The 25,433-nt window shown below is 40.6% G+C and overlaps 1 protein-coding gene across 7 annotated transcripts in view; it reads left to right on the top strand.

Moving 5' to 3' along the window:
* The window catches only part of SORCS1 (sortilin related VPS10 domain containing receptor 1), a 513,368-nt gene that overhangs the window by 309,092 nt on the left and 178,843 nt on the right, over window positions 1-25,433 (top strand). For all 7 annotated transcript variants that reach the window (XM_046027660.1, XM_046027661.1, XM_046027664.1 and 4 more), the window contains one exon: window positions 24,507-24,665. In XM_046027660.1, coding sequence (XP_045883616.1) covers window positions 24,507-24,665 — 159 coding nt within the window. The remainder of the gene's footprint in view (window positions 1-24,506; window positions 24,666-25,433) is intronic.

Genomic DNA, 25,433 nt, shown 5'->3' with positions numbered 1-25,433 from the left:
AGCCCAAGGCAGCAACCTCTGAAAAAGAGGATGCATGTCTATTTCCCAGGCAACCCAGTCTGAGAGAAATTAGCTAATGTAACCTTCTTTTTTTTTTTTTAAATTTTTTAAGATTTTTATTTATTTATTTGACAGACAGAGATCACAAGTAGGCAGAGAGGCAGGCAGAGAGAGAGAGGAGGAAGCAGGCTCCCCGCTTGAGCAGAGAGCCCGACGCGGGGCTCGAGCCCAGGACCCTGAGACCATGACCTGAGCCGAAGGCAGAGGCTTTAACCCACTGAGCCACCCAGGCGCCCCGCTAATGTAACCTTCTACCTAGTGGAAACACCAGTCTACAGTGTGCACTCTGCATGAGACAGGAAGAAGTACATATAAGGACTAAAATGAGGGACAGGATCAAAGAGTCAAAGTCCAGGCATACTGAGATATGAAAACTTGAGATTCACAAACACCAGGGATAAAATTACCATTATATTCGTGAAGTCCTGCTTTAAAAGGCCAAGAGACGGGTGGACTCTGCACCCTGAAGAATTTCAAGAATTCCTACATTCACACACCATCCTTCAGAGATTCTAAGATGTTTTTCCCACTGATAAAACTTGCTAAATCCCTAAAGTTTACTCAGAGACTTCTTGGAAAAGATTTTGCCCTTGCGATTTAAACACGAAGTCCTCTGAATTTGAGAATAGTATTTTCTGACCTTAGATTTCCATGGGATTTCAGGGCTATCTGTGGATGTTTGGCTTTCCTAAAACAGAATTCTTTTCAGGTTTTTGGGTATGTCTGTAGCTAACATACCTTCCTTCATCTCTTGTCTCAGATGGCATCCAAGAAACATGCAGGCTGTATCCATGACATCACTGATCTAGAAGTTTCTCCTCCTCCAGCATTGCTTCCAGATGTCCAGATTCCAAAACACCATTTATCCTCTTCTGAACGACAACATTTCATGATACATTTTCCCCAAGAGCATGGGATTAATTATTTCCATACACACAGTTGTTAATTATGTTTCCAAACTACTGCTGATATGGCATCTCGCAGAATTAGTCTCTGGGCACAGTGTCCTCTTTTTTTTTTGAAATAAGAGATTTACTTTGGTGCAGTAATTATGACAAGTACTTTCTCGCTCTTTCTCTCCCACCAGTTTGTTTGACTTATCTGTGCCTTGCCCAACAGACTTCCTCTTCCTCATGAAATAACAGGTTTCTAAATACTCTCCTTTTATGACAGTCTCCACACATTGGCCCCATATCCTCCTCAAATTTAAGCTGTAAGATAGGCTGTTTGTTAAATGGTTGCTTGTCAGTTTCACTCACACAAATCATCTATACAGTAGATGTTTGGAGATTTTGATATGAAAAATGTCCTTGTAGAAATCAACTGTAGTAGGAAACCTTCTCTAGCCATTCTCTGCTGCAAGCCTAGATTAGGAGCCCGGGAGAAGATGCCCAGTAATTTGTCTCATCGCGTCCTTTGGCTGTTACGATTCTATAGATACTGCATTCAGAACTTCTTTTATCAGTTGTTCATAACTTTCACAGAATGTTCTACTCTCCCTACCTTATTCACATCAATCAATAAACAATATACTAACTGGAGATAAGCCAAGATGTGTCTTTGAGATAAAAAGGCCTAAAGACTTAAGAGATATTGGAGAGGAGATACTGAGTGTTACCAGTAGCCAGAACAGCTTGGATTCTGACGAATAACCTTCAGCCATGCTGTCAAGAACAGAATCTAACCACTCAAACACACCAAGTCATAGGAGAGTGCAGACCACTGCCGGGCTTGAAGGTTGTATGTCTTCCGGCGTGCGCATGTGTGGGTAAGTGACTATGTAGCTGCTGTAATACATACATGAGTAAGTTCAGGGTCTCAACCTTGCATATTTCCCCACTGTTGAATGTTTTCTACCCAAGTATGCGCTCTTTGTATCATGTAAAATAGACTTCCTTGTATATTGTAAAGGCATTGACGGGGTGCCTGGGTGGCTCAGTGGGTTAAGCCTCTGCCTTTGGCTTAGGTCATGATCTCAGGGTCCTGGGATCGAGCCCCGCATCGGGCTCTCTGCTCAGCAGGGAGCCTGCTTCCCCCTCTCTCTGCCTGCCTCTCTGCCTACTTGTGATCTCTGTCAAATAAATAAATAAAAAAATCTAAAAAAAATAAAATAAAATAAATAAGTAAAATCTTAAAAAAAAAAAGGCTATTCTTCATTCTCAAGCCATGTTTTGTATCTCTTGGCACGTTGGTTAAGTGTCTCCTTTTAAGTCTTGCCAGCTAGGTGATATTGTTTTAGTGAACAAAGGTCTGGGCCCGAGATCTCTGCTCTAGGTTGGTTTCAACTTCTTTTGCAGACAGTGAGGCCCATGGGTGTGACCGGGTGAAAAGAGAAGTGGGCCAGGCCTCCTTATCAGAAGGGACAAGATTATCCTGAATAAAGGGGGGGCTCTTTTCTTCCTGTGGCATCTGCATTTTTTTAAGTGTATAAAGTCAAGTTTTGCTGAGATCTGTATACTTTTCTTTACCTTCTCACAGGGCAAATCCTCCCTGAGGCCAAGTTTACCTCACCTGCCTCATGATACTTTCTGTGACTAGCTGATCTTTAAAAATATCTTCCAACACGTTGCTTCTGCAGTATCTATACCCCATTTGAGATTTTGTCTTTAATCTTGGGTTGTTACTTCCTATTTTAGAAAATACCATATATACTCAGTAAAGGAACTGAAGGTAGAAAGTGTTATGAGGCAGTGACTTAGACATCTATCCCTCATGTGCCTGAGTTAACTCTGAGTGTGTTCAGTAAATGCTTATAAATTCACTGTGAGACTGTATAGCATAATGGCTGGAAACCTTATGCTGGAGCTAGATGCCTTACATTAAATCTGGGCTTGGCCACTTATAATGTGTGATTTGGGGCTGGTCACTTAACTTCTCTGTGCTTTGATGTGTTAATCTGTAAAATGATAATACTAAGAGGAGCTGCCTCAGAATTGTGGCTTACATGCCATAGAAAAGCCATTAGAACAAACCTTAGTATATACAAAGGGCTATTGATATTTACTTATTAATATGGTGATTTGTGAATGAGTAAAAAAATCAAAATTACAATCTACTTATGGTTAATACATAACATACGGAGAGTTAGTTTAATGCCCTAGACAATTCTATTTAGAGAAGTTCTTACCCCCCTTTTCTCTATTCTCTATCCTTCCTCATTTTCCTCTTTTCCCATTCTTCCTTTGTCCCAGCTGCTATCTTTAAAATTGGAACAATGGCACATATTATTAGGCAGTATAAGAATATGTGAATATTAAGTGCCCATTTAAACACTTAATGAGTTAAGTAATGAGTAAATTATCCTAAAATACGAAATAAAGTTCTGTTTCTGTCCATTCTGTCACCATATGTTAACAACTTACTGTGCAGAAGGCACTAGAGGAAGATGGAAGATTCTGAGTCTGCTGTGGATACCCAGTCTGGGAAAGCAGACACACAAGTAAAGCAGCATGAACACTGCGATTAGTTTGGGGATAGTGTTACGTCCAGCGTGCTTCTGAAGGATAGAGAAAGTCACCCAGCCCACCCCGCTGAGGGCATAGGGGCCTCTCTTTCTTCTCAAGATTGACCTACAACGTCTATTTACTTTTTGGTCCTTTCCTTTGTGGCGTCAGTGGTTCACTGGTGAACTAGAACATGCAGACACAGTCATCTCTTGTATATAATTTTGTTTATAGTCCTAGAAACATTCTAGAAGACAGAGATAACAACCTTTAGGAAGCCTTGCATTCATAGGTTGGCTTTATTTAAGTATTATTTAGGGAACATGTTTTTATTTTCAAATTGATTCATGGAAGTGAGAAATTACTTTCTATGGTATGTGAGTCCTATCTGTGCATTTAATTGTTCGCAAATAGGACTGTTTCTTGCTTGAGAGGTTGAAGCCTTAGCTTAGAGCTCAAGTGTGGGGACATACCACTCCCTGTAGGTAGAGTACAAATGAGATACTGCATCCAGTTGTTACAGTGCATCACCATCAGAAACTTGGTCTGTGTTAAGTTGCAGCAAAATAAGGCTGGCAGGTGATTCTCATGCTCCGTACTGAGGCCTGCTTCATCCCTTTTGCCAATGCAACATTTGAGGAAATACGTGTAATGGTTTGGCCTTAGGTCATAGAGGTCTTTGCCTGAATCTAGAAATTGTAGGCTCCCATGAAGGAAAGGGAAACATAAAGTGACCAAAGGCAGTTCTCTGTTTAAGATCCTTAAGAAATGATATCTCATATTTCAAAGAAAGGTCAACTAAACTTTTTTGTGTCCAGTAGCTTTACTTCTTGGCCAATCTGTGCCTACTGTTCCTTTAAAAAAAAAAAAAAAAAGGTGTGTTTGTGTGTGTTGGAGGATTGTGTGATTAGCTTTACTTTCTCTATCCTTGCACCACTCTGGGGATGTACACTTTTCCTGGGTGTCCACACGGCTCGATGATAACCCCAGGCTGGCTGGGTATGGCTGGCTGCATGGATTTAAAGGTGGTAAAAGCAAATTGGCCATCTGTCTGGGGCTGGTGTAGACACATAACAGAGATAATACGGGATAACATTCAGATTGATGTTTTCCCCCAAGGGTGGTTGGAGGGGTTTTGTTCTGCATGTTTTTCAACAGACCTGGTTTAAAAATTCATGGATGCACCTGGTTGTTTGTTCCTATCCTCTGTTTTTCCCATATTCTGGTACAGCCAAAACCTCCTCAGCAAGAGACTAAATTGGAAAAGGGTTGTATTCAGAGCTTAGGAGAAAATCTGTGCAGTTTTCAGGAAAATCACCTAAGCATAGTGCTGCAAACTGAAAAGATGGGGTGTTTTTCAGGTCAAGATTCCCAAGAGTTAACAGCATCACTCAGTTCACTTTTCAACTGGTCTTAGAGCAAAACATCCTTTAGCCAAATGTTATATTTGAAAAATGGAAATTTGGGTTGGATCCTATTGCCTATGGATGCTCAGAAGTGTTTGATGCACTGTATGCAGACAAAAACAGCCTGAACTGTGGCACTGCTTTTCCCAGTAGGTAATCTTACTGAATCTCCTAGAGCGAAGGTGATATGTGAGGAAAGTGGTTATCAGATCAAAAAAGGTGCTGTCTCTTCCATATAAGATTTATTCTTGGTCCAAAGTGAAAATTCTAGTTCAGCTGTGGAGGAGCCAAGTTAAATTTGGGTAGGATCCAGGGAACTCTGTTTCAGATCAGTGAATCAGGAAAAGTTTCTATTCCCCATGCTTCTTTGTCTCTGTCTCTTGTGCCCTCCTTTACCCCAGGAAAAGTGAAGAAAAAGATTTAGCCTCAAGGCTGAGCTTTAATAAACAGAGTGACCTTTACATTTTAGCTCAAAGAAGTAAATATAATCTTATAGGTATCATTGGCAACTGAGCCTGGGTGGGATGGGACTTACGGGCAGAAGGCCGCCCTAGAATTTATCTTCAGAGAGAAAACAAATTTGATAAAGGGACTGGTGAGAGATGCTGTATGTCAAGAAGATAGACATCTTCTTAAAAATTGGTGATCTTCGATTTAGAAGCCTGCTGAACTTTCCACAGTTTTAAGCTTCCATTTAGCGCAATCTTCTTTCGGCTGTTTTTGGTACCATAGGTTTACCTTGATTTCAGAAACTCTTGAACTGCCAACATGTAAATTAAGCAATTCTTTGCTTAACACAAAGAAACAGCACCGGCTTCTTTGAAATAACAGGCAATCCTTTTACATTTTACTAACTAAGGGCAAAACTTAAGACTCCAGTGCTAGGGTCTCGTGCCAGAAGAAGATCAATTAAAGATGAAGAATGGTATTTTTGGAAAAGGTAATGCCGTTTATAGGTGTAGAGGATTTGATTCACTAGAATTTAATATGCCCATAATCTCACTAGTACCTTTCACCCTAGAAAAATTACATAATGTTTGAACCGAAAGAGATACTAGAACCTATGTTTCAACCCAGCTGTTTAAGAGGAGGTATTTTGGCTCAGAGAAGGTAAGCAACTTTCCCAGTGCCCCAGAACGAGACAGTAGCAGAAATGGAACCCAGTTTCCCATCCAAGTATATGCTGCTTTTCCCCCATGACCTCTCCTGCAGCTCCCCTACCTTCACAAAGCATCCTGACTGGGAGAGTGGACCTCCTTCCTAGTCCCAGAGCTGTAGCAATTTTTGTTTTAATTTCCTCATGTTGGCTAACTTGAGTACATGTAGCAAACAGCTTGTTCCTCACAAATGGCAAAGAGAACAGAAAAGTCCATTATCCTAAGGACTTAGAATAGATGCGGATAGACTCATTTCTCCAGACGAGAAGGATCATCGAGGCCACGGCTTCTGTCCAGATCTCTCGCCAGCAGCAACATCACCTCATCAGTTCCTCGGTGTCCCATTCTGATGATTTTGTTTCTCGTTCTCACAGAGAACTTTGAAAGTAGGGAGGGTGATCTAAAGCCACAGAAGCTAGAGGGAGTTGTAAGAGGGAGCTAACTACGGTCGTGTGTCTTTTCTGAGCCAGTGGTGTGGACAGTGGACCAGTACTTCCCGAGGTGCATTCACAGAGCCCTGCTTCTTCAGAAGCTCCACAAACAAAAATACATGTTATGCATGATTTCCCTTGTTTTGCTTCAGAATGTGGTCTCTAGAGACTTTAGTAAACCAAAGGAACCTTTTGTTTTGTTTTGTTTTTTTCCTTTATGCTAGTATTCCTCAGATTTATATAACAATTTTTTTTTAAGTATTACAACAATTTTGCTAAGAAAATGCTGTGCTCATTCCTTTGGGCTTGTTTAAATCATCATAAACGCCTACTCTGTGAAGAGGGCCTTTTTAGTCCTATTTCATAGCCATGGAAGTAAAGGATCAGGCATAAGAAGTGGTTTCCCAGGGTCACATGACTAATAAGAAGCCCAACCGGAACCCCAAGTGAAGCCCGTGTTCCTTGTACCTACAGGAGTCTCCATTGGAATACCTACTGGCTCAAACAGTTAATTGTAGATGACTTAAGTGACAAGGGACTTTCTGAGCACAGGCGTTTTATTTCAAGAAAGAAAAAAAAATGAGCATATGAGCTGGGAGGAGTGAGGAGTATCCTCGGCATCTAATGTGCTCCCTGTCCTCTCGGTCTGTCGTTTTTGTCCCATTTTCAACAGCAACAAGGATGCAGTGCTTCTCTTTTATTTTAGCTCTCAGTTTATGCTGGGTTTTTTTCTTATATTAATGACAAGTACCAACAGAAGGCGACAAAAGGGGAGCACCTGGGTGGCTCAGTGGGTTAAAGCCTCTGCCTTCGGCTCAGGTCATGATCCCACGATCCTGGGATTGAGCCCCACATCGGGCTCTCTGCTCCGCGGGGAGCCTGCTTCCCTCTCTCTCTCTCTGCCTGCCTCTCTGCCTACTTGTGATCTCTGTCAAATAAATAGATAAAATCTTTTTAAAAAAAAAAAGGCGGACAAAGGATGACGTGGACTGTGGTAAACTGGAAAACGTATGACCTCTGTCTGGGATGGCGGCTCTAAAACTCTTGTTGATGACCACCATTTGGGAATAGAGTTGCTGTACATCTGCATGTTATTGGAAAACTGGCCTATCAGTGGTATTCTTTCAGCTAATGTTTTCTATATTAAACAGAACTTGAGTGCCAGTCAGAGTTGGCCTTGGACCAGGGGGTTTTAACCTCTGCATTTCACTGTGCTACTTGCCAAGAAGAGAAGTCTCTCACTGAGATGATTCTTTTTATCCTGGTGGTTTCCTCTGTGGCAGTTCCACGTTTGGTGGGCTAGAGGAATTTTCTGAACACTGAAAAGGCACATGTGCTCATTTACATTGGCAATTGTTAAATTGGGGAAACATATGTTTATTCTCCCCTCCTGTTAGATCCTCAAAGAGTGTGGGTTGTCAGACTTAGCTGTAATTTCCCAGGTGGTATTCTTCTAAAAAGCCCTTTTCAGAATCTCCAGAACTTATAAATTTGGCTGGAAATAAATTTAAAGTATGATTGGAATCCCAGTGGATTGGAATCCTTGTGATAACGTTTAAACGCCCAGCTTCATGGAGACTTTCATTCGGTCTTAGATTGTCTGGGTGTGTTTCTGACAAATTTTTTTTCTTCAGTGAGCCATTGCAGCAACCTCTTAAGTGAGTTCCTTGACTATATTGTCTTCTCTTCAAACCAGCCTCTTTATCGCCTCCAAGGTGAACATCCTAAATGATCTGTAGTCTATTTCCTGTATTTTCCTGTATCGAACCTGAGCAGATGGCTCAGAATATATAGGTTCTCTTGCCATTTAAGTCCGAATCCCTTTCCATGGCTAGCGCAGCTCTTCGAACTTGGCTGTAGACTGCTTTACGTAACCACTACCTGAACATGGAGTGCCTGTTCACATCTCTCTGTCCATTTGTGCCGATTCCTCTGCCATGAGAGCCTCCCTGCCCCTTCTGTGACTTACCGACACGGTCTTTAGTGTTAAGTGTTCTGTAGCTCCTCCCTTCATTCCAGGAACAGGAACACAAGTGCTCCTCTGTGATCCCACATTACTTTGTACATACCTTTGCACCCGCACTGTTCCCACGGAATTTTGTCTGTTGTTTCTGTGTCAGAGCTGGTTGTAGAAGAATTCAGGGTCGTAAGACATTCAGTGTCTCATTCCTCGTTTACTCCCTAGTCTTTTATTTTTAAAGATTTATTTATTTATTTATTTGACGGAGAGAAATCACAAGAGAGCCAGGCAGAGAGAGAGGAAGGGAAGCAGGCTCTCCGCTGAGCAGAGAGCCCGATGTGGGACTCGATCCCAGGATCCTGAGATCATGACCCGAGCCGAAGGCAGCGGCCCAACCCACTGAGCCACCCAGGCTCCCTACTCCCTAGTCTTAAGCACAGTTGCTATCACTTGGTACCTGAAACTACTTAAATAAGTTAGGGAGGGAAAAAAAAGAAGAGGAAGAAGAAATGAATGGTTGAATGGTAAACCTCTGGTCACCCCACAAGAAGTGACAATTTTCCCTCAAAAAAAAAAAATCTATATTCCAAAAGTTGTATTTTTCTATTCTTGACATGCCTGAAAAGGGATTGTAAGCATTTTCATTATTGATAATATTTTTATTGAGACAGCCTTTAAATAAGACAAATCATACTGTTCCATTTAGTGCCTCACTTATGACTTAAATGTAAATTGTATCAAAGAAGAAAAAATGTTTAATTTATATTTTCTCATATGTTTGAGAAAAAATTGGTTAACCAAAGCTCATGTTCACTGCTTAGGAGGTCTGCTCATTCTGTGGTCCATTGTTTAGAATGCAGCCCTGAGAACGAGGTCCTTAGATGTGAGCCATAAAAATGCCAAAAATGCTCTAGAATTATCTTAGCGACATCATCGTACCTCTTCCTGCCTAAGTTCACTCCCTTGAGGTTTGCTTCAGTTTCCAGTCGGAATATCTTAATTCACATTTGTAAAGTGCTATTATCATGCTTAAATGAAAATTTCATGGATGTATAAAATCTTGTTAAATAGTAGTTTACCAAATTTGAATTTCTTTGTGAGTGAACTATTTTTTAATATCATACAATTTGCAGTAAATGGGTGGCAAGAAAGGTTTGCCTGAGAATTGATAGCATAGTGAAAAATGGAGAAATAATGTTTTTCTGCCTTCTTTTTTCAGGGAACACAATTATAAAAATGTGCAGTGTAGAGTTTCTAATCTCTTAGGAACTTCAAACTTGAAATACTCACTTGAGGTCACCCTTGTGTATGTGTGTATAATATATGCAGAATAATATGACATTGCTTTTTCCAGAAACTTAGACAAGGACAGGAAACATGTATAAATGTGTATAAAAACACATTAGGCCCTGTTATAAATAGACAATGAGGTCCGAATGGCAATTTATACAAATCAATAAGAAAAAGGCACAATCATGATTTAAATTGTAGGAAAAATATGAACTGGCAGTTTACCAAATGAGGATATTCAAATGACTAAACACAAATGACAAAAAGGAGGAAGGGAAAATTCACTATTATTAGTAATGTGTATTGATGCTAATATGCCTTTTCCCCCAGTCAGTTTAGAAAACATTATAAAAAGAGAGAAAAAAATCTTGTGTTGGTGATAAGTACTTCCCAAGCCCTGCCCAGGAGCTATGAATTAGTACTCTCTTTTTCAGAAAGCATTTGGTAATATGAATCAAAGGGGTTTACAGAATTCACGTTCTTTGATCCATAAATTCTACTTTGAAGAAATTAAGGATTTATTAATTAATTAAATTAAGAAATGAAGGATTAATTGATGTACGGAAATATTAATATACATTGGTTCATAAGATTGTATTAGTGAAATTTGGACACCTTCTAATAAGGGATTAGTTACATAGTGGCATATTCATGCAATCAAATTCTGCACAGCCAATAAAATGTGATAACACAGGGGAATATTTAATAGCCTGGAAAATGTTTGCATCATAGTTTTAAAGTGAGGAAAGCAGGTTAAAAAACAAAGTATCACACAATACTCTCTCACTGTATAAATCTCTTTTCACTCTCTCCTTCTCTCCTTTCCTCCCCATTACTCCCCTCCATAGAAACAAAGACTAGGAAAGCAAACATCAACACATGAGTGATAATTATCTCTGCCTAGTGATGATTCAAAATTTTTCTTTATTTTTTTTTTAACCTAAGCACATTTTGGGGGCATTTTCCAAAGTTTACTGGAATGAATGCATGTTAATTCTTGCTCATATTTGAAGAGAAATACTAAACTTTAAAGCAAGATGAATAATTAAAAAGCAAAATTATCATACCATTGGCACATTCATATTTATAAAAAACTAGAAACCTGCAGAGTAGCTTAAACACCTGGACTCCTGTCACTAGGGGTGCCCTTTGTCTTCATTGTTTTATTCTGAATTGAAGGAATTCGGTCCAGTACCAGGTATTTGTCAATGGAGGAAGTACCAGGGTTGAGGGGCTCCCCCGTAGCAAGACTGAGCTGCAGCCTGACAGCTCAAGTGGGGCCTTTGGAGGCAAAGACCATGATTGGTAAGGATACTAAAGAAGAACCGGTCATTCTCATAGGCTGCTCCATGCAAGCCTGAGCTGAGAATGTCCACGAACTGCAAAGTAGCCGGTCACTACGGTTTCATGGGTGAGGCTTCACTTCATAGTCCACATATTTGAGTAAGGTTTCTAAAAAACCATAACTGTTGTTCCTTAAGATTTATCTTTTTATTTGAGGAGGGGGTGGAGCAGAGAGAGAGGAAGAATCTCAAGCAGACTCCCCGCTGAATGTGGAGCCCGATGTGGGGCTCTAACCCAGGACCCTGAGACCATGACCTAAGTCAAAATCAAGAGTCCAACACTAAACTGACTGTACCACCCAGGTGCCCCAAATTGGTTCTAAGAAAGGTTTTACTTTGGACATGTGTTCCTAATTTAATAAAATCCTTCATCGGGAGAATTATTTAGATTGAAGGTGGAAGAGAGGTTTCCATTAAATCAGCAGGAGCCTGTCTGATAGTAGAAAGGCTGGGGATGGGATAAGAAGAATGATCTGATCTCAGAGAACTATTTCATGTTCAGTGGAGAGCTTAGCACACTTCAGTAGTTCCAGAAAATGTTACTATATCATAGTAACATGAATAAATTGAGATATATTTTCATGACCCTGCAGTTCAGAGAAAGGTCATATTACCTAGTATATTCTATTAGGGAAACTGTGGGTCTATTTGTGGTTTGAAGATTTTTTTTTCTTTCATTAAATGTAATCACTGTTTTTGTTTGTCTTGTTTGTTTTTAATTTTTCTAGTCACCTACATTTGTAATACTTTTTCTGAGGGTTTCTGATAAAGAAATGACTTCAGATAAAGAATGACTTCTAATTTACTGCCAAAACCATACATTTTTGAGTGTCAGGGATAATATTTATGATAATACAGGACTGTCCCAGACAAAATCTGACATATGTTCACCCTATCTAGGGTTCATTTTAGAGAGAGCTAAACTATGACTTGTCATATGGTCAAAGCAGCTCCTAAATCAACATCAACCAGCTTTGTAAATGATTCTATCTTTATCAGTGGATTTGACTCATTATATATATGAATCTCAGTCTAAAAATGTTTTTGTACAGTTACAAAATGGAACATCACTTTTATAATTGAGAGCTTGTTTGGAGGTTCTAGCAGGGGAGCGCAGCTACTTGTATACCCTTGACCGAAGAACGGTCCTCTCCTCTATCGGGGAAGGTCGTCCTCTTCGACCGAGCGCGCAGCTTCGGGAGGGACGCACATGGAGCGGTGAGGGAGGAAGGGGACACCCGCCTAGCCAGCCAGATCAGCCGAATCAACCCTGGCGATCAATGGGGTGACAGATGTCGCAGCCAGATCGCCCTCACATCCTCACTTTTATAATTGAATTGTAGGATAGCACCTTGATTAAGAATCAGTCTAATTGTTAAGGGCGCTAACTTCTGAGCACTTGTGATGACAGACTCATAAATGATATCAGCTCAGATACATAAAAGATCATGTTGTTTGCAGAGGTGCAACATTTTTTTCTTTTTGAAAGCTTTTTTAAAAAAAAATTTTTTTTTATTTATTTGAGAGAGAGAGAGAGAGAGAGAAAGCGAGTGCTTGAGTGGATTGGGGGTCAGAGGGAGAGGGAGAATGAGATTCCCCACTGAGCAGGAAGCCTGACACTCGGCTTGATTCCGGGATCCTGAGATCATGACCTGAGCTGAAGGCAGATGCTTAACTGAGGCACCCAGGCAACCCCTGAACACTTTTCCTTTTAAGAACCCTTTTGTTCCTTTTGAATTGGGGTGCTATGAAATACCACCAAAGTCAAGAGAGCTCATTTTGTGGTTATTTTCTTAAAGCATGGGTTCCCTGTTGGTAGTAACTTGGAGCAGATGAGTGTTTTATAGGGTTGGCATATAGTATCAGTAGGAATCGAGTTATGCAGCAGGATGCATATAAAATAAAAAAAAAAACATAAAATAAAAATTTTGGATGGTTTTATACAGGTCTGCACCATGATAAAAATTGATATTTCTATGTTTCTGGGACACATTTACCATACAACCATTCATGCTCAGACCCAAATTGCCTTTTGTTATTTTTGTTGGTCCAAGGTTACCTAAAAGTCAGTTGGTTTTGTTTTTTTTTTTTGTTTTGTTTTGTTTTTTAAAGACCTAAGAGAACAGTAAGTATTCTGCTTTCAGTTGCTAGGTTATATTGTAATTGATACCAGTGCTTTTGCTGTGAACATAAAGATAGAAGGACTATTTGCTCTTAAGAATCTCATTTCTTAAAAAGTATCAGATCCTTAATTAAATGATGGTATTGTAAAACCTAGATATAGGCTCCCTTAATAAAGACTTAGTTATACACACTTTAATGAACATTAAACACATTTATCCTTCTGTAATTCAATCTGGGTATTTTATGCCCCCTAAAAATCCACAACCTGGAATTTCTTGACCTTGGGTCTCCTGATGTCTCTGTGACTGACTAACAATAAAAATCATTTGGTCTTCAGGGGCTTCTGGGGGCTCAGCGGGTTAAGCCACTGCCTTCAGCTTGGGTTATGATCTCAGGGTCCTGGGATCGAGCCCTGCATTGGGCTCTTTGCTCAGCAGGGAGCCTGCTTCCCCCTCTCTCTCTCTCTGCCTGCCTCTCTGCCTATTTGTGATTTCTGTCAAATAAATAAAATCTTTAAAAAAGAATCATTTGATCTTCAATAAATATTCACCTCGAATTGATGCCAGTTTAGAAATACACAGCCCTCAGAAAGTTTAAGGTAGCTGAAACCCAATGAAAAATCTGACAATTCAAATCATGTGTATGTCAGATATGCTATGATCAGAAAACCTTGCTACTTATTCTGAATATAATAACAAGAACAAGTTTTTATCATATTCTCCTTCTTTTAATTATAAGTAACAAATTGTACAGAAAATCATTGTCATCGTGTATCTCCAAGATGGCTGCCACCAATTCTCGGCACCCTTTTGTATGCGTGTATATTGTTCTTCCTCCCTTAAGAGGTAGATTCTACTTTTCCCCTCCCTTTACACTTCGCCTAGAATTGTTGACTTGTTTATCCAATGGAATGTGGCAAAATGAATGTCCTGGGACCTCTGAAGCCAGGTCATAAGAAGCATTGCAGCTTCCACTTGAGTTTCTTGAAATACTTGCTCTTGGGATGCTCACACTTTGAAGAAGTCAGCCACCAATTATGAAATCCAAGAATCACAAAAATGCAACGCTTTGTGAGTTTCAGGCCACATGGAGAGAATGCCCTTCTGTGTAGAAAGAGAGAGAGAGGCTAAGGCCAGATACATCAGTGAAGATGCCATCTTGGAAGAAGAACCTCCAGTTCCAGCCCCATAGCCGACATCACGTGGATTTGAAACTAACTACCCAGCTGAGCTCTTCCCGAATTCCTGCCCCACAAAACCATGAGCAAAATAAATAGTTGTCTTAGACCACTGTTCTGAGGTAGTTTGTTACACAGCAGTAATTAAGTGGGACACAGGTCCTTTTCTCTTTAATGTATTGTATCAGTTCTGCTGTTTATGAGACACGTATTTTGAGATGGAATTAGTCCAAGATATAGAACTGCCTAGAAAATGCAATCATGAAAAATGCAATCATGAAAAAAAAATCATCTTCTTAAATAACCACACGACTATATCACCTGCTCTCACCTGCTCTGACTGAAGGAAAGCAAGAAAGTATAGAGGAAAAGCAGCAGATAAGATAATTATACTCAGGGGCATGTCAATTAAGTACACTCACCCTTTTCTGCCTCTCAAAAACAACTTGAAATGATCAGTGTCTGTCATTACATAATTGAAGAACTGAGAAAAAAATTTACATGAAACAGATCTCCTTGTTAACAGGAGGGTCTTCTTCCTGAATGTTCCCCTTCAGCGCCATCTTCCTGGGAGCTTGGCAGTGGAGTTTCAGAGGCGATTCTCACTTCACTAATCTGCAAAGCCTGTTGGAGAGAAACCCCTGGTGGTCTCCACAGTCTTCCCAGGAAAGCTTTAATAGCCAAATGCATTAGCAAGGTCTCGTGTGGCTGAGACGTCATTAATCTCCCCCAATCTATCCCGGTCTATTTGCCCATTCACCATGAAGCTTTAATATAAGTAAGTAAAACTAAAACATACTTGTCAGGATGATGGTACAAGGAAAGCAAGGAATGAAGAATGTGGGCACATTCTGTTCACTGATTTTTAGAATAGATTCATTCCTGTGGGCTCTTCTTTGCATTCTCTTGACTTTCAACTTGACATTTATTCAAACTCGAAAATCAAATGCACAACTTAGAGATTTAACCAAAAACGGTGTGTCCCTCACCTAAATCAATGTTAAAATATACCGATAGCTTTTCTTTCTTGCTCTCTCTTCCTCCCCACCCCATCTCTTTTATCATTTCTGGTGGAATAAAGAGATTTCTTATCATTAAATGAACATCATTTCTTGTAAAGTTTCCCATGAGCAAAGAAGATGAATGTCCGCTTCTCCCAGCATTGCTGCTCCTTCTGATAGCAGCTAACATTTTAAAATGATGTAACCTTTTGGCATTTATAGATCTTTGGGGATTTAAGAGAGAAGTTACTCTGGGACTTGTACTGCCCATGGAAGTGTGTTCTGATTGAGTTTGAGCGGAGGTGGTGGAATAATGCTGGGATTGTTTTTTTTTTTTTTTTTTTTTTTTTTTTTTGGACAGACAGAGGTCACAAGTAGGCAGAAGGAGAGAGGAGGAAGCAGGCTCCCTGCTGAGCAGAGAGCCCGATGCGGGGCTCGATCCCAGGATCCTGGGATCGTGACCTGAGCCGAAGGCAGAGGCTTAACTCACTGAGCCACCCAGGCGCCCCAATGCTGGGATTTTCAAGGAAGCTCAGATATCCTCAAGGTCTAATCAGTTTCCATAGTGGCTGCAAGAATAAAAATGTTTGTCAAATTTGTCCACCATTCTCTTCCTCTAAAATGCCGTTTTTAAAAACCAGATGATACAGTGCTAAGCATTAACAAATATTCCCTACTATCCCCTTAGTATGACAATGGGTTTTTCTCTGGAAAAGTGACTTTTTTAGATGCCATTTAGTCTTTGATGTTTCCTAGAAAACCAGTTACACTGGAATGATTCTTACTGGTTTTAGCATAAATTTCTTGGAGAAGTCTCTTGTGATGAAATGTTTGTTTCCCTACCTGTGCTATTACTAAGGCAGAGCTTTTTGCTCATTTCTGTCATATTTTTGTAACCCATACTTAGGATAAAGCTTAAAAACCGTCTTCTGGGGGTGTCTGGGTGGCTCAGTTGGTTAAGCGCCTGCTTTTGGCTCAGGTCATGATCCCAGGGTCCTGGGATTGAGCCCCGCATTGGTCTTCCTGCTGGGAGGGGAGTCTGCTTCTCCTTCTGCCCCTCCCGCTCTGTCTCTCAAATAAAAAAAATAAAATCTTAAACAAAACAAAACAAAGAAACAAACAAATAAACAAAAAAACAGTCTTCCAAAGGACAGATGCTAGAAGGGTGAGGAAGAGAAGGCCTGGGCCATTGTAGAAAATCTGAGTCTGAAGCAGATCTGGGTATTTTGATTTCAAAGATTTATATTTAAAGGCAAAAATTTTTTAAAGCCAAAAAATTATCTTTATTTCTTTAGGAGTATCTTACCAGTCATTTTGTTATGGAGAGTCTCCATTACCTAGCTCTTAATTCCTTACTGCGAACCTGCTTTTCCCATCTATATTTTTATGGTATATTTGCAATACAGTCTCTCTCTCTCTCTCTGTCTCTCGCGCGCTTTCTCTCTCCATCCCTTCCTCCCCTTCCTCCATCTTGAACTCAACTATCACATTTTTGCAAAACATATAGTACTAAATATGCTATTTTTTTTATTAATAATAGCATTAATACAAAACTTAGCATTGCTTTCACACAGATGATCTTCTGTAATCTACGCATAAACCCATACAGTTTCTGCCATAGATAGCTTTAGCACCCACTAGCTGTGTGAACTTGAACTAATCGCCTCATTTCTCTAAGCCTCATTTCCTCATCTGCCAAATATAGTAGCTACCTGAAGTATGTTTAAGCAGTTTAATGAAGTAACATTTTCATGGTTTAGTAGAGTGTTTGGTACAGAACACATGCTCAGTAAATGTGAACTTTTTTTTTTTTTTAAGATTTTATTTATTTATTTGACAGACATCACAAGTAGGCAGAGAGGCAGGCAGAGAGAGAAGGGCAAGCAGGCTTCCCGCTGAGCAGAGAGCCCGAAGCAGGGCTGGATCCCAGGACCCTGGGATCATGACCTGAGCCGAAGACAGAGGCTTTAACCCACTGAGTCACCCAGGCACCCCTAAATGTAAACTTTTTTTTTATAGGATCACTACTGTCAACAAGAAAATCTGCTCATGAAAAGATTCAATGAGCTATTAGCTCTTTAGCTCTTCAAAGTGGCGTAACTGATACATAGCAAAAGTGAAACTCAAATCTGTCTTTGGAGTCAGGCCCCGTGTTTTTTCCTGTGATTATAGTATATATTTATAGTTTGTTTTTCCTTCTTCTCCTGACACAAATGACCTTCACTAAACACACACTCTGTCTTTTTTGAAGAAGTACACACATTCATATCAACGTTCACTATGGTCAGGTTTAGGATTTGGTCATGGATCTTCTTGTGGGAAAATAGGTCTGTATTTAAGATCCCCATGCTTAGCCCTACAGATCAACCCTCCCATATCCATATCCATACCAATATCCATATGCATATCCATAGACAACCCTCCCATATCTACCTTTCTACATTTCCTTTATGAGGGGGGTCAGTTTTATCCACAGTAATGGAAGCAAGGACTTACTGTGAAATGATAGTTTTTAGTTTGAGATTCTCTAAGTTGAGTCAAAGGAGAGGGTTATGTTCAGTAGTTCCAAGAGAAATAAGAAACTTTGTTTTTGTGGGCTGGGGGGCAGAGAGAGAATCTTAAGCAGGCTCCATGCTCAAACGCTGAGTCCCACAACCCTGAGATCATGACCTGAGCCAAAACCAAGAGTTGGACGCTTAACTGAGCCACACAGGCACCCTAAGAAATCTTTTTAAAGCTTTCTTTCTTGAATTGTCTTCCAAGGAATGTAACCCATACACACTCATTCCTGGTGAACCTTACTCTTTTTCTGTGTACTCGAAAGGCTTGGGCAAAGGGAGTATAGCTTGCTGTGATGTTATAATTAATAGGTAGAGTTTTCTGACAGGGCTAGTAAGAGACATGTGGGAGACTGAAATTGTAATATATACTTATTGAAAATTCTTTTTCTCACCTAAAAAGTCAAAGCCTTTGGGTCTGTATTTAAAAAAAAAAAAAAAAAAAAAGATTGGGGTGCCTGGGTGGCTCAGTGGGTTAAAGCCTCTGCCTTCAGCTCAGGTCATGATCCCAGGGTCCTGGGATCAAGCCCTGCATGGGATTCTTTGCTCAGCAGGGAACCTGCTTCCTCCTCTCTCTCTGCCTGCCTCTCTGCCTACTTGTGATCTGTCAAATGAATAAATAAAATCTTAAAAAATAAATAAATAAATAAAAATTAAAAAAAAAAAAAAAGAAAGTTTAAAAGTAAGCTCACACAATGAACTCTTTAGAATACAATGCCAGAGTTTCCCTGCAATTGAATCAGCTTTCAGGTTCAGAGTAGATGGTCTGTTGCCCAAATGTTCTTGTGGTCTCTTGGTATCGAATGACCCAATTTTGTGTTAATGAACATGGATTGTGCATTAGATGAGCTTCACTGAATTTGGGGGGGGGGGAGTGAGATTTAGGACACATGATTGCACCCTGAGTCTGCCTTTCTCCAGATTCCATCAGGGTATACTTATCAGAACTTTTTTTTTTTTTCTATTTAATCACGTCCCTGTCCTTTTCTTGTTATTGTTTGTACTCCAGTGATTTTCTTTTTGTGGGTCATTCTAGGGTCCTGTGTAGCTTCCCCCAATACTGTCGTCCAAATAGTAGCCAACTGATGATCCCTTATTGCTCCTACCCTCCGCTCCTCTGGACAGGATAAATGCTTAACTCACATTGGGAATAAACAGCTTTTCCACCTACATTGATCAGCAAATTATTTACTTGCTCTGATTCAATTTCACTTAATTTGTTTTTAATATTGAAGCCAGAGGTTTGCAAATAGCTTCTTAGAGTGTTTATATGTAGATTCTGGTTTGAATGCAGTGGTTAGATAACTGGAGTGCACAGTTGCTACTACTGCTATTTTTCTTTGCCATCGTCGTCATCATCGTAGAAAGTATTTGTTATGCACCTGTGGTACAGGTATCTGGATCTGAGTTAAGCCTTAAGCAAAGCAAGAGCTATCCCGAGTATATTACCTCTTCGTGATTATTGTCCAATAGTCCATGAATGACAAGGGGTAGACAAATGAGCAAACAAGTAATGAATACATAAAATAAATACTCTGTGATTTAGGACCCAAAGGAATGGTAGGAAGAGGTATATTCCTGGAGGTGGTGAAGCTGCCCTTTATTAACTCCCCTCACGTCTAAAGAGGTAAATGGCAGAATTCCAAGAACAACACATCTAGGAAAAGAATCTGGAAAACTAAATAGTAGTGTTATTCCTTAGGGAGGGGTGTCCTCAGTAGGCACCTGGAAAGATCAGAAAGAAGGCTACTGGGCAGCCTTTTGTAGAATTACATCATGTAGCCATATGTTGACTCTGGAGCAAGTCAAAGAGTAAAGATGCATTTAATTTCTGATGACACTGGGTTGTCAGAACGACTAATACCAAAAAAAGGGAGAAGTGACATTTAAAATCTATAAATTGCATTTCATGTTCATTTGTCACCTCTAGGAAAAGCAAATAAAGTTTCTTCCTTCTCCCGAAGTGGATGATAAATGATTGCTTAGGGTTGGGTGGCGGGAGCCTGTGTCGCCATTATTGACTTTCTATGGAAAACAATTCGTCTACGGATGCAGTCAGTGCAGTGTCTGCACACCCTGCAAGGCATGAGTAAACCGCTTCTAATCACTCAAGGGCTGATCTGAACAGAGAATAATTACTTTCCTGTTAAAGACACACTCTTCCCCTTGTCTCAACTTTCCCGGCCTCCAAGTACAACAGCGGGGATTTGTTCCAGAGGACTCAGACTCTGTGTCACAGGGGTTCATGGACCGCTTTCAGCCAAAGTCAGGTATGAACACGACTCACTCACTCACTGATTTGTTCATTCATTTGTTATTTACAAAGGTGGATGGACCTACCGTGGACCAAGCTTTATGCCAGGCAAAGACCTCTCTTTTTAGAGAGCTCACTTGAGGAATTGTGCAGAGCTTAAATTCATGCCTTTTACAGCGTCACCCTAAAATTCTCTCCTTTTCGGGCACCTGGGTGTCTCAGTCATTAAGCATCTGCCTTGGGTTCAGGTCATGATCCCAGGGTCCTGGGATTGAACCCCTCACTGGGCTCCCTGCTTGGCAGGAAGCCGCTTCTCCTTTTCCCACTCTCCCTGCTTGTGTTCTCTCTCTCTGTCAATTAAATAAATACAATCTTTAAAAATAATTTAAAAAATCTCTCCTTCTGATCATATCCTAGAATGCAAAGGACTAAACACAGAAAGCAGAAGGGGACAGAGAGCCAAGGTAAACCAGCAAACCAGGCATCATTGAACATGTCTAAGAAATATAATCTGTTATTTTTTGAGGAGTATTCACTAACTTATAGGTACTATTTTGATAATATTTCTCAAGAATACCTTCTTGAGAATATAGGACTTTATAAAAAACATCATTTATGTCTAAAGATTGGATCACATTTATTTTTACATTGTTTGTTTTTCAGAGATTAAACATTTCTTATTTAGATCTTGCTTATGGGGGTGCCTGGGTGGCTCATTCATTAAGTGTCTGCTTTGGCTCAGGTCATGATCCCAGGGTCCTGAAATCAAGCCCCATATCGGGCTCCCTGCTCAGTGGGGAGACTGCTCTCCCTCTCCAACTCCCCTTGCTTATGTTTCCTCTCTCGCTATGTCTCCCTATCATAAATAAATACAATCTTTAGAAAAAGATTGCTAACTTATTTACTTTTAATAGTCTTCAGAAGGACACAAAAACCTAATTTATTTAGGAATAACTTACTAAAGAATTTGAATTTAAAGACTGAAGTAATAAAATTCCATTTATTCAGTTAATAATTTAAGTACTTTTTGCCATTCAACCACTGCACTGATTGTAACCCAATTATGTTGAAGTCTGTGATTAAGTAATTGAAATGCATTGTACACAATGGTACATACTTATGTGTGTATATGCATTTGTGTGTTTATAGTTCAGCTGGAAATGAATGCGGGTCATAATACTAAATGGAAAAAAATACATCTGTGATATTATATAGAGATGTGAATAAAGAAGTAGAGCGAAGCACACACATGGTTTGACTTGTTGAAGGAATAGGGTCATGAGCAATTTATTTTTCTTTTATTTTGAATTCTGCTGGCAGTCTTACAAAATTTGTGCAATAAAAAATGGCTAAATAAAAATGGATCCAGAGTGACCTGTTTGTTTTGTGTGGATTTGAGCAGAGATTTGAGAGAGGAACCACTGGAAGGTTTGTGTAATTCAGACCCATCTATAAATCTGACAGGGGGACTTTCCTGACAGCTTCCATCATTTCCAGAATGTCAGATTTTCAGAGAGAGGGTTTCAGGTGAGAGAGAGGGAAGGTGAGATTTTGGTCTACATATTTTCAGCACTCAGAATAAAAACAAAGGGAGCCGTGAATTTTGTTTATTCAATATTAAGTATCCATATGTGTGAAAATATTTGTGTTATTCTGCCTTCCCTTATCTAGTATTATCTGGAAGCAGACGATCTCATATAGTCTGCTGACTTAGAGCACAGACGAGTATCAAAAATATTGTAGATGACACGTGAAAACCAAATCAAACCAGCCTGATTTGAGGCTATTCGGGGGACCTACTGTTTTTATTTTGATGAAGTAGATGCCAGGAGAAGCAGGTGGTGAAAGCTGTGCTCATGGGAAGAAAGGAAAACATATTTTGGTTAACAGGGAACCAGAAAAATCAGAGGAGGGGAAAAAAAATCACCTTGCCTGAGACAAGAATGCCCTATAAAATCGAACCACTTCATATTATTGTGGAAATGACTTTCTCGCCATAGTGCCAAGAGGTTGTTATATATTATTATTAACTGTGGTTGGAGACACAAACCGATGTGATCACTTGATGACTTATTTGTTGTTTAGAAAATGACAGCTTTCATATGCTAATAAATATGAAATCACCTGGAAGTATTCTTGGGAAATTAGGAGCCATCCGAATGTCCTTGCTGAATGCACCCGCTAGACTTTAATGAAGGGACGTGAGTTTGTCTTCGTACGTGACCTGGTCCCGTCTCAGCCAGCTGATGAGCGGACACTGTCTGGTTAGTGAAGGGACGGAGACACCTACATAACTTTGTCACAATTTTTGGTTGGTAGACAGTGGCCTCGCTGGAACATGGAGCGAGGCAATTAGTCTCCAGTTGCCTGTGTGCTTTTGGTCTCGTCCTGCGGGCGGCTGACAGGCAGGATTGCGCTCGCTCCACCGCGTCCCTCTCTCCTCCTCACGAAGGGGCAGGTTGAAGGAATGGCAAGGAACCTGGAATGCATCCTGGGTTACATAAACACAGTTCAGTCCGCGTGCGTCTGGCGTGCGCTCTTCAGGTGCCATTTGCGCTGACAGGACACCGCTCTCAACACTGACACGAACTGTTCTTGAGGTTTTAATACGATGGTCTCCCAAGGCCGGAGAAAGCTCTGTGTGTTTGTCTGGCAAGCGGATCTTTTCTGACGTGGCTCTAGTATTTTTTTTTTCCCCTTCCCCTCTCTTTTCCTGGAGCTGCCGCATCCCTAGCCGGGAAGCTTTACACCCCGGGCTGCAGTGATTTCTCTTCATACGGCCACACATGAAGCACATCTTTCATGCTTCTCCGAACCAAGCTCAGAAAGTGCCAATTAATAAGTCACCAGGGAAGAAGTCCGTGGGCAGCATTAAGGCCTCCTGTCTGGAGATATTAGGTGCGCACTCTGACTGACGGAGAGCAGACCTGTGGAGAGTCGGGAATGAGGTACTTTATCACACATTCCTATAGGCATACGATGAGAGAATAAAAAGCGGTGTTCAGGGCTGCTCCTCCATCGTTGGTCTTTTGTGGCTGGTCCCCACCGCTCTGGCTGTGGTCAGCCGTCCTAACAAGAAAGTATAGAGCAGGGACGCCTGGGTGGCTCAGTGGGTTAAGGCTCTGCCTTCGGCTTAGGTCATGATCTTAGGGTCCTGGGATCGAGCCTCACATCCGGCTCTCTGCTCAGCAGGGAGCCTGCTTCCCCCTCTCTCTCTGCCTGCCTCTCTGCCTGCTTCTGATCTCTCTCTCTGTCAAATAAATAAATAATATCTTTTAAAGAAAGAAAAAGAAAAGAAAAGAAAGTACCGAGCATCTGAAGCTGTGAACGTGTCCACATGTAAAGCGAATTCTCTCGTCAGTAGGCTCAAGACCGAGCAGGACGCCCAGGTCTCTTCCACAGCACTTCCATTCATGCCTGCTCAGAGCGCTCTGTGTGTGTTTCTACTTCCATGTGACGACTCCGAAAACTCTTCATTTATTTACTTACTCATTACTCATTTGGAAAATATTTATGGAGTCTATAAAATATGCTGGGTATTACTCTAGCTGCTGGGAATATACCTGTGGGGCAGAAAAAGAGAAATATCCAATATTCCTATTCTCATGGAATTAATGTACTAGTAGAGAGTATGGAGCTGATAAGCAAAATAAAAAAGGAAATTATGAGATAGGTTAAAAGGTGACAGAGTTGGCCTTATACAATTTCCAGAGAAGGCTTTAGAATGGCCAGCCTTTGAGTCAAGACTCAGGAAATCAGACTAAAGGTAGGATGACCTACAGGGCTAGTGTTGATGTGAACAAGAGGGCTTATGGTAAGAGAAAAAAAACCAGGGGAGCCCATGCTATGTTTCTTTCCACCTTAACCACAACAGACTATGACAAGTCTTGCTCTTTTATGTCCCCCAAATGGAAAGTAGACAAGGCACAATAGGAAAGAGGGACGAGGTTAGAGAAAGAGTGGAACATACTTTAGATGAAGGAAATAACCATGGGGGAAAAAAAAGCAAGGAACCCCATAGAACAAACTAAAATGCACCCTCTGTGTCTTCTTCCTTCCTTACACCTTGTCTGCCTCTTTGAGGATTTTTTTGTTTTTTGTTTTGTTTTTTGTTTTTTTTTTTCTAATAGTTTCATGGCATTGGTCCAGGAGAACAAACCCGTAGAGTCAAGGTCCTTGATTGACCAAACGTTCTTTGTTCTTTTTTCCTCTCTTTATAAAATTTTAACTTGTTGCTAAGTTTTGTAAATTTGTAAGCTTAACTTTTTGTTGTTTTCTCTCCCCCACAATTCCTGGCCACAGATTATGTTACTCACAGACCCGGAGATCGAGAGCAGCTTACTCATCAGCTCCGACGAAGGGGCCACCTATCAAAAGTACCGGCTGAACTTCTACATCCAAAGCTTGCTTTTCCACCCCAAGCAGGAGGACTGGATTCTGGCATACAGCCAAGACCAGAAGGTAAGCGCAATTACCTTGTTGGAGACAATAGCCCACGGTTTTCCAGGGAACAGGCTGCTAGCTAATTGTCTCTGCGTTTCTTCTCGGTGGTGGCTTTGGTTTGGGGCAGTAGCCTGAACTCTGAGCCAGGGGGTCTGGGGCAGCAGGGAGGATTTCAGGATGCTCGCTTGAGCTGTGTCTACATCTGAAACAGCATGTAAGGCAAGAGCCTGACACTCAGGAAGACATGGTGGAGAAGCAGTTCTTAACCTAGATGCGACGGGCCTGAAGAGTTCCCAACCCCTTTGGAATTTGAGACTGTTTTGTGCATGTGGAGATATGACTGTTTTTCTGGATAAAGGGCTCATAGCTTTTCTCAAAGCCTTATAGGGAAGGACAACCCTGAAAAGGCGAAGATTTGCCAAAACAGTGAGAGAAATGGCCAGAGAAGCAATAATAATGTCCGTAGATAATATTATTCAGAGTCAAGGAATGTCAGGATTTGTCTGCTTTTGGTGATTGCATTGAAGGAGAAGTCTACTTTGTAAGAAAGTGCTGAATGAGGCTGTCCATGGGTGCGTGCGTGTGTGTGTGTATGAGATATGTTTATGTGTTTTATGGGATACATACTATAAAATATATTACATACTCTATACTACAGATACACTATAAAACACCTTTAGCTCCTGTTTTTAGAAAAACTTAACATTTTCAGGTAGAATATAAGGCTAGCAACAGTAATATAATTAAATAAAAAATTCACAGGCAAATAACAGACTCTAGCCATAA

This window comes from Meles meles, chromosome 13, assembly GCF_922984935.1.
Source record: "Meles meles chromosome 13, mMelMel3.1 paternal haplotype, whole genome shotgun sequence".
Taxonomy (NCBI): Eukaryota; Metazoa; Chordata; class Mammalia; order Carnivora; family Mustelidae; genus Meles; species Meles meles.
The sequence above is the reverse complement of the archived record's forward strand: the minus strand, read 5'-3'. Positions and strand labels throughout refer to the sequence as shown.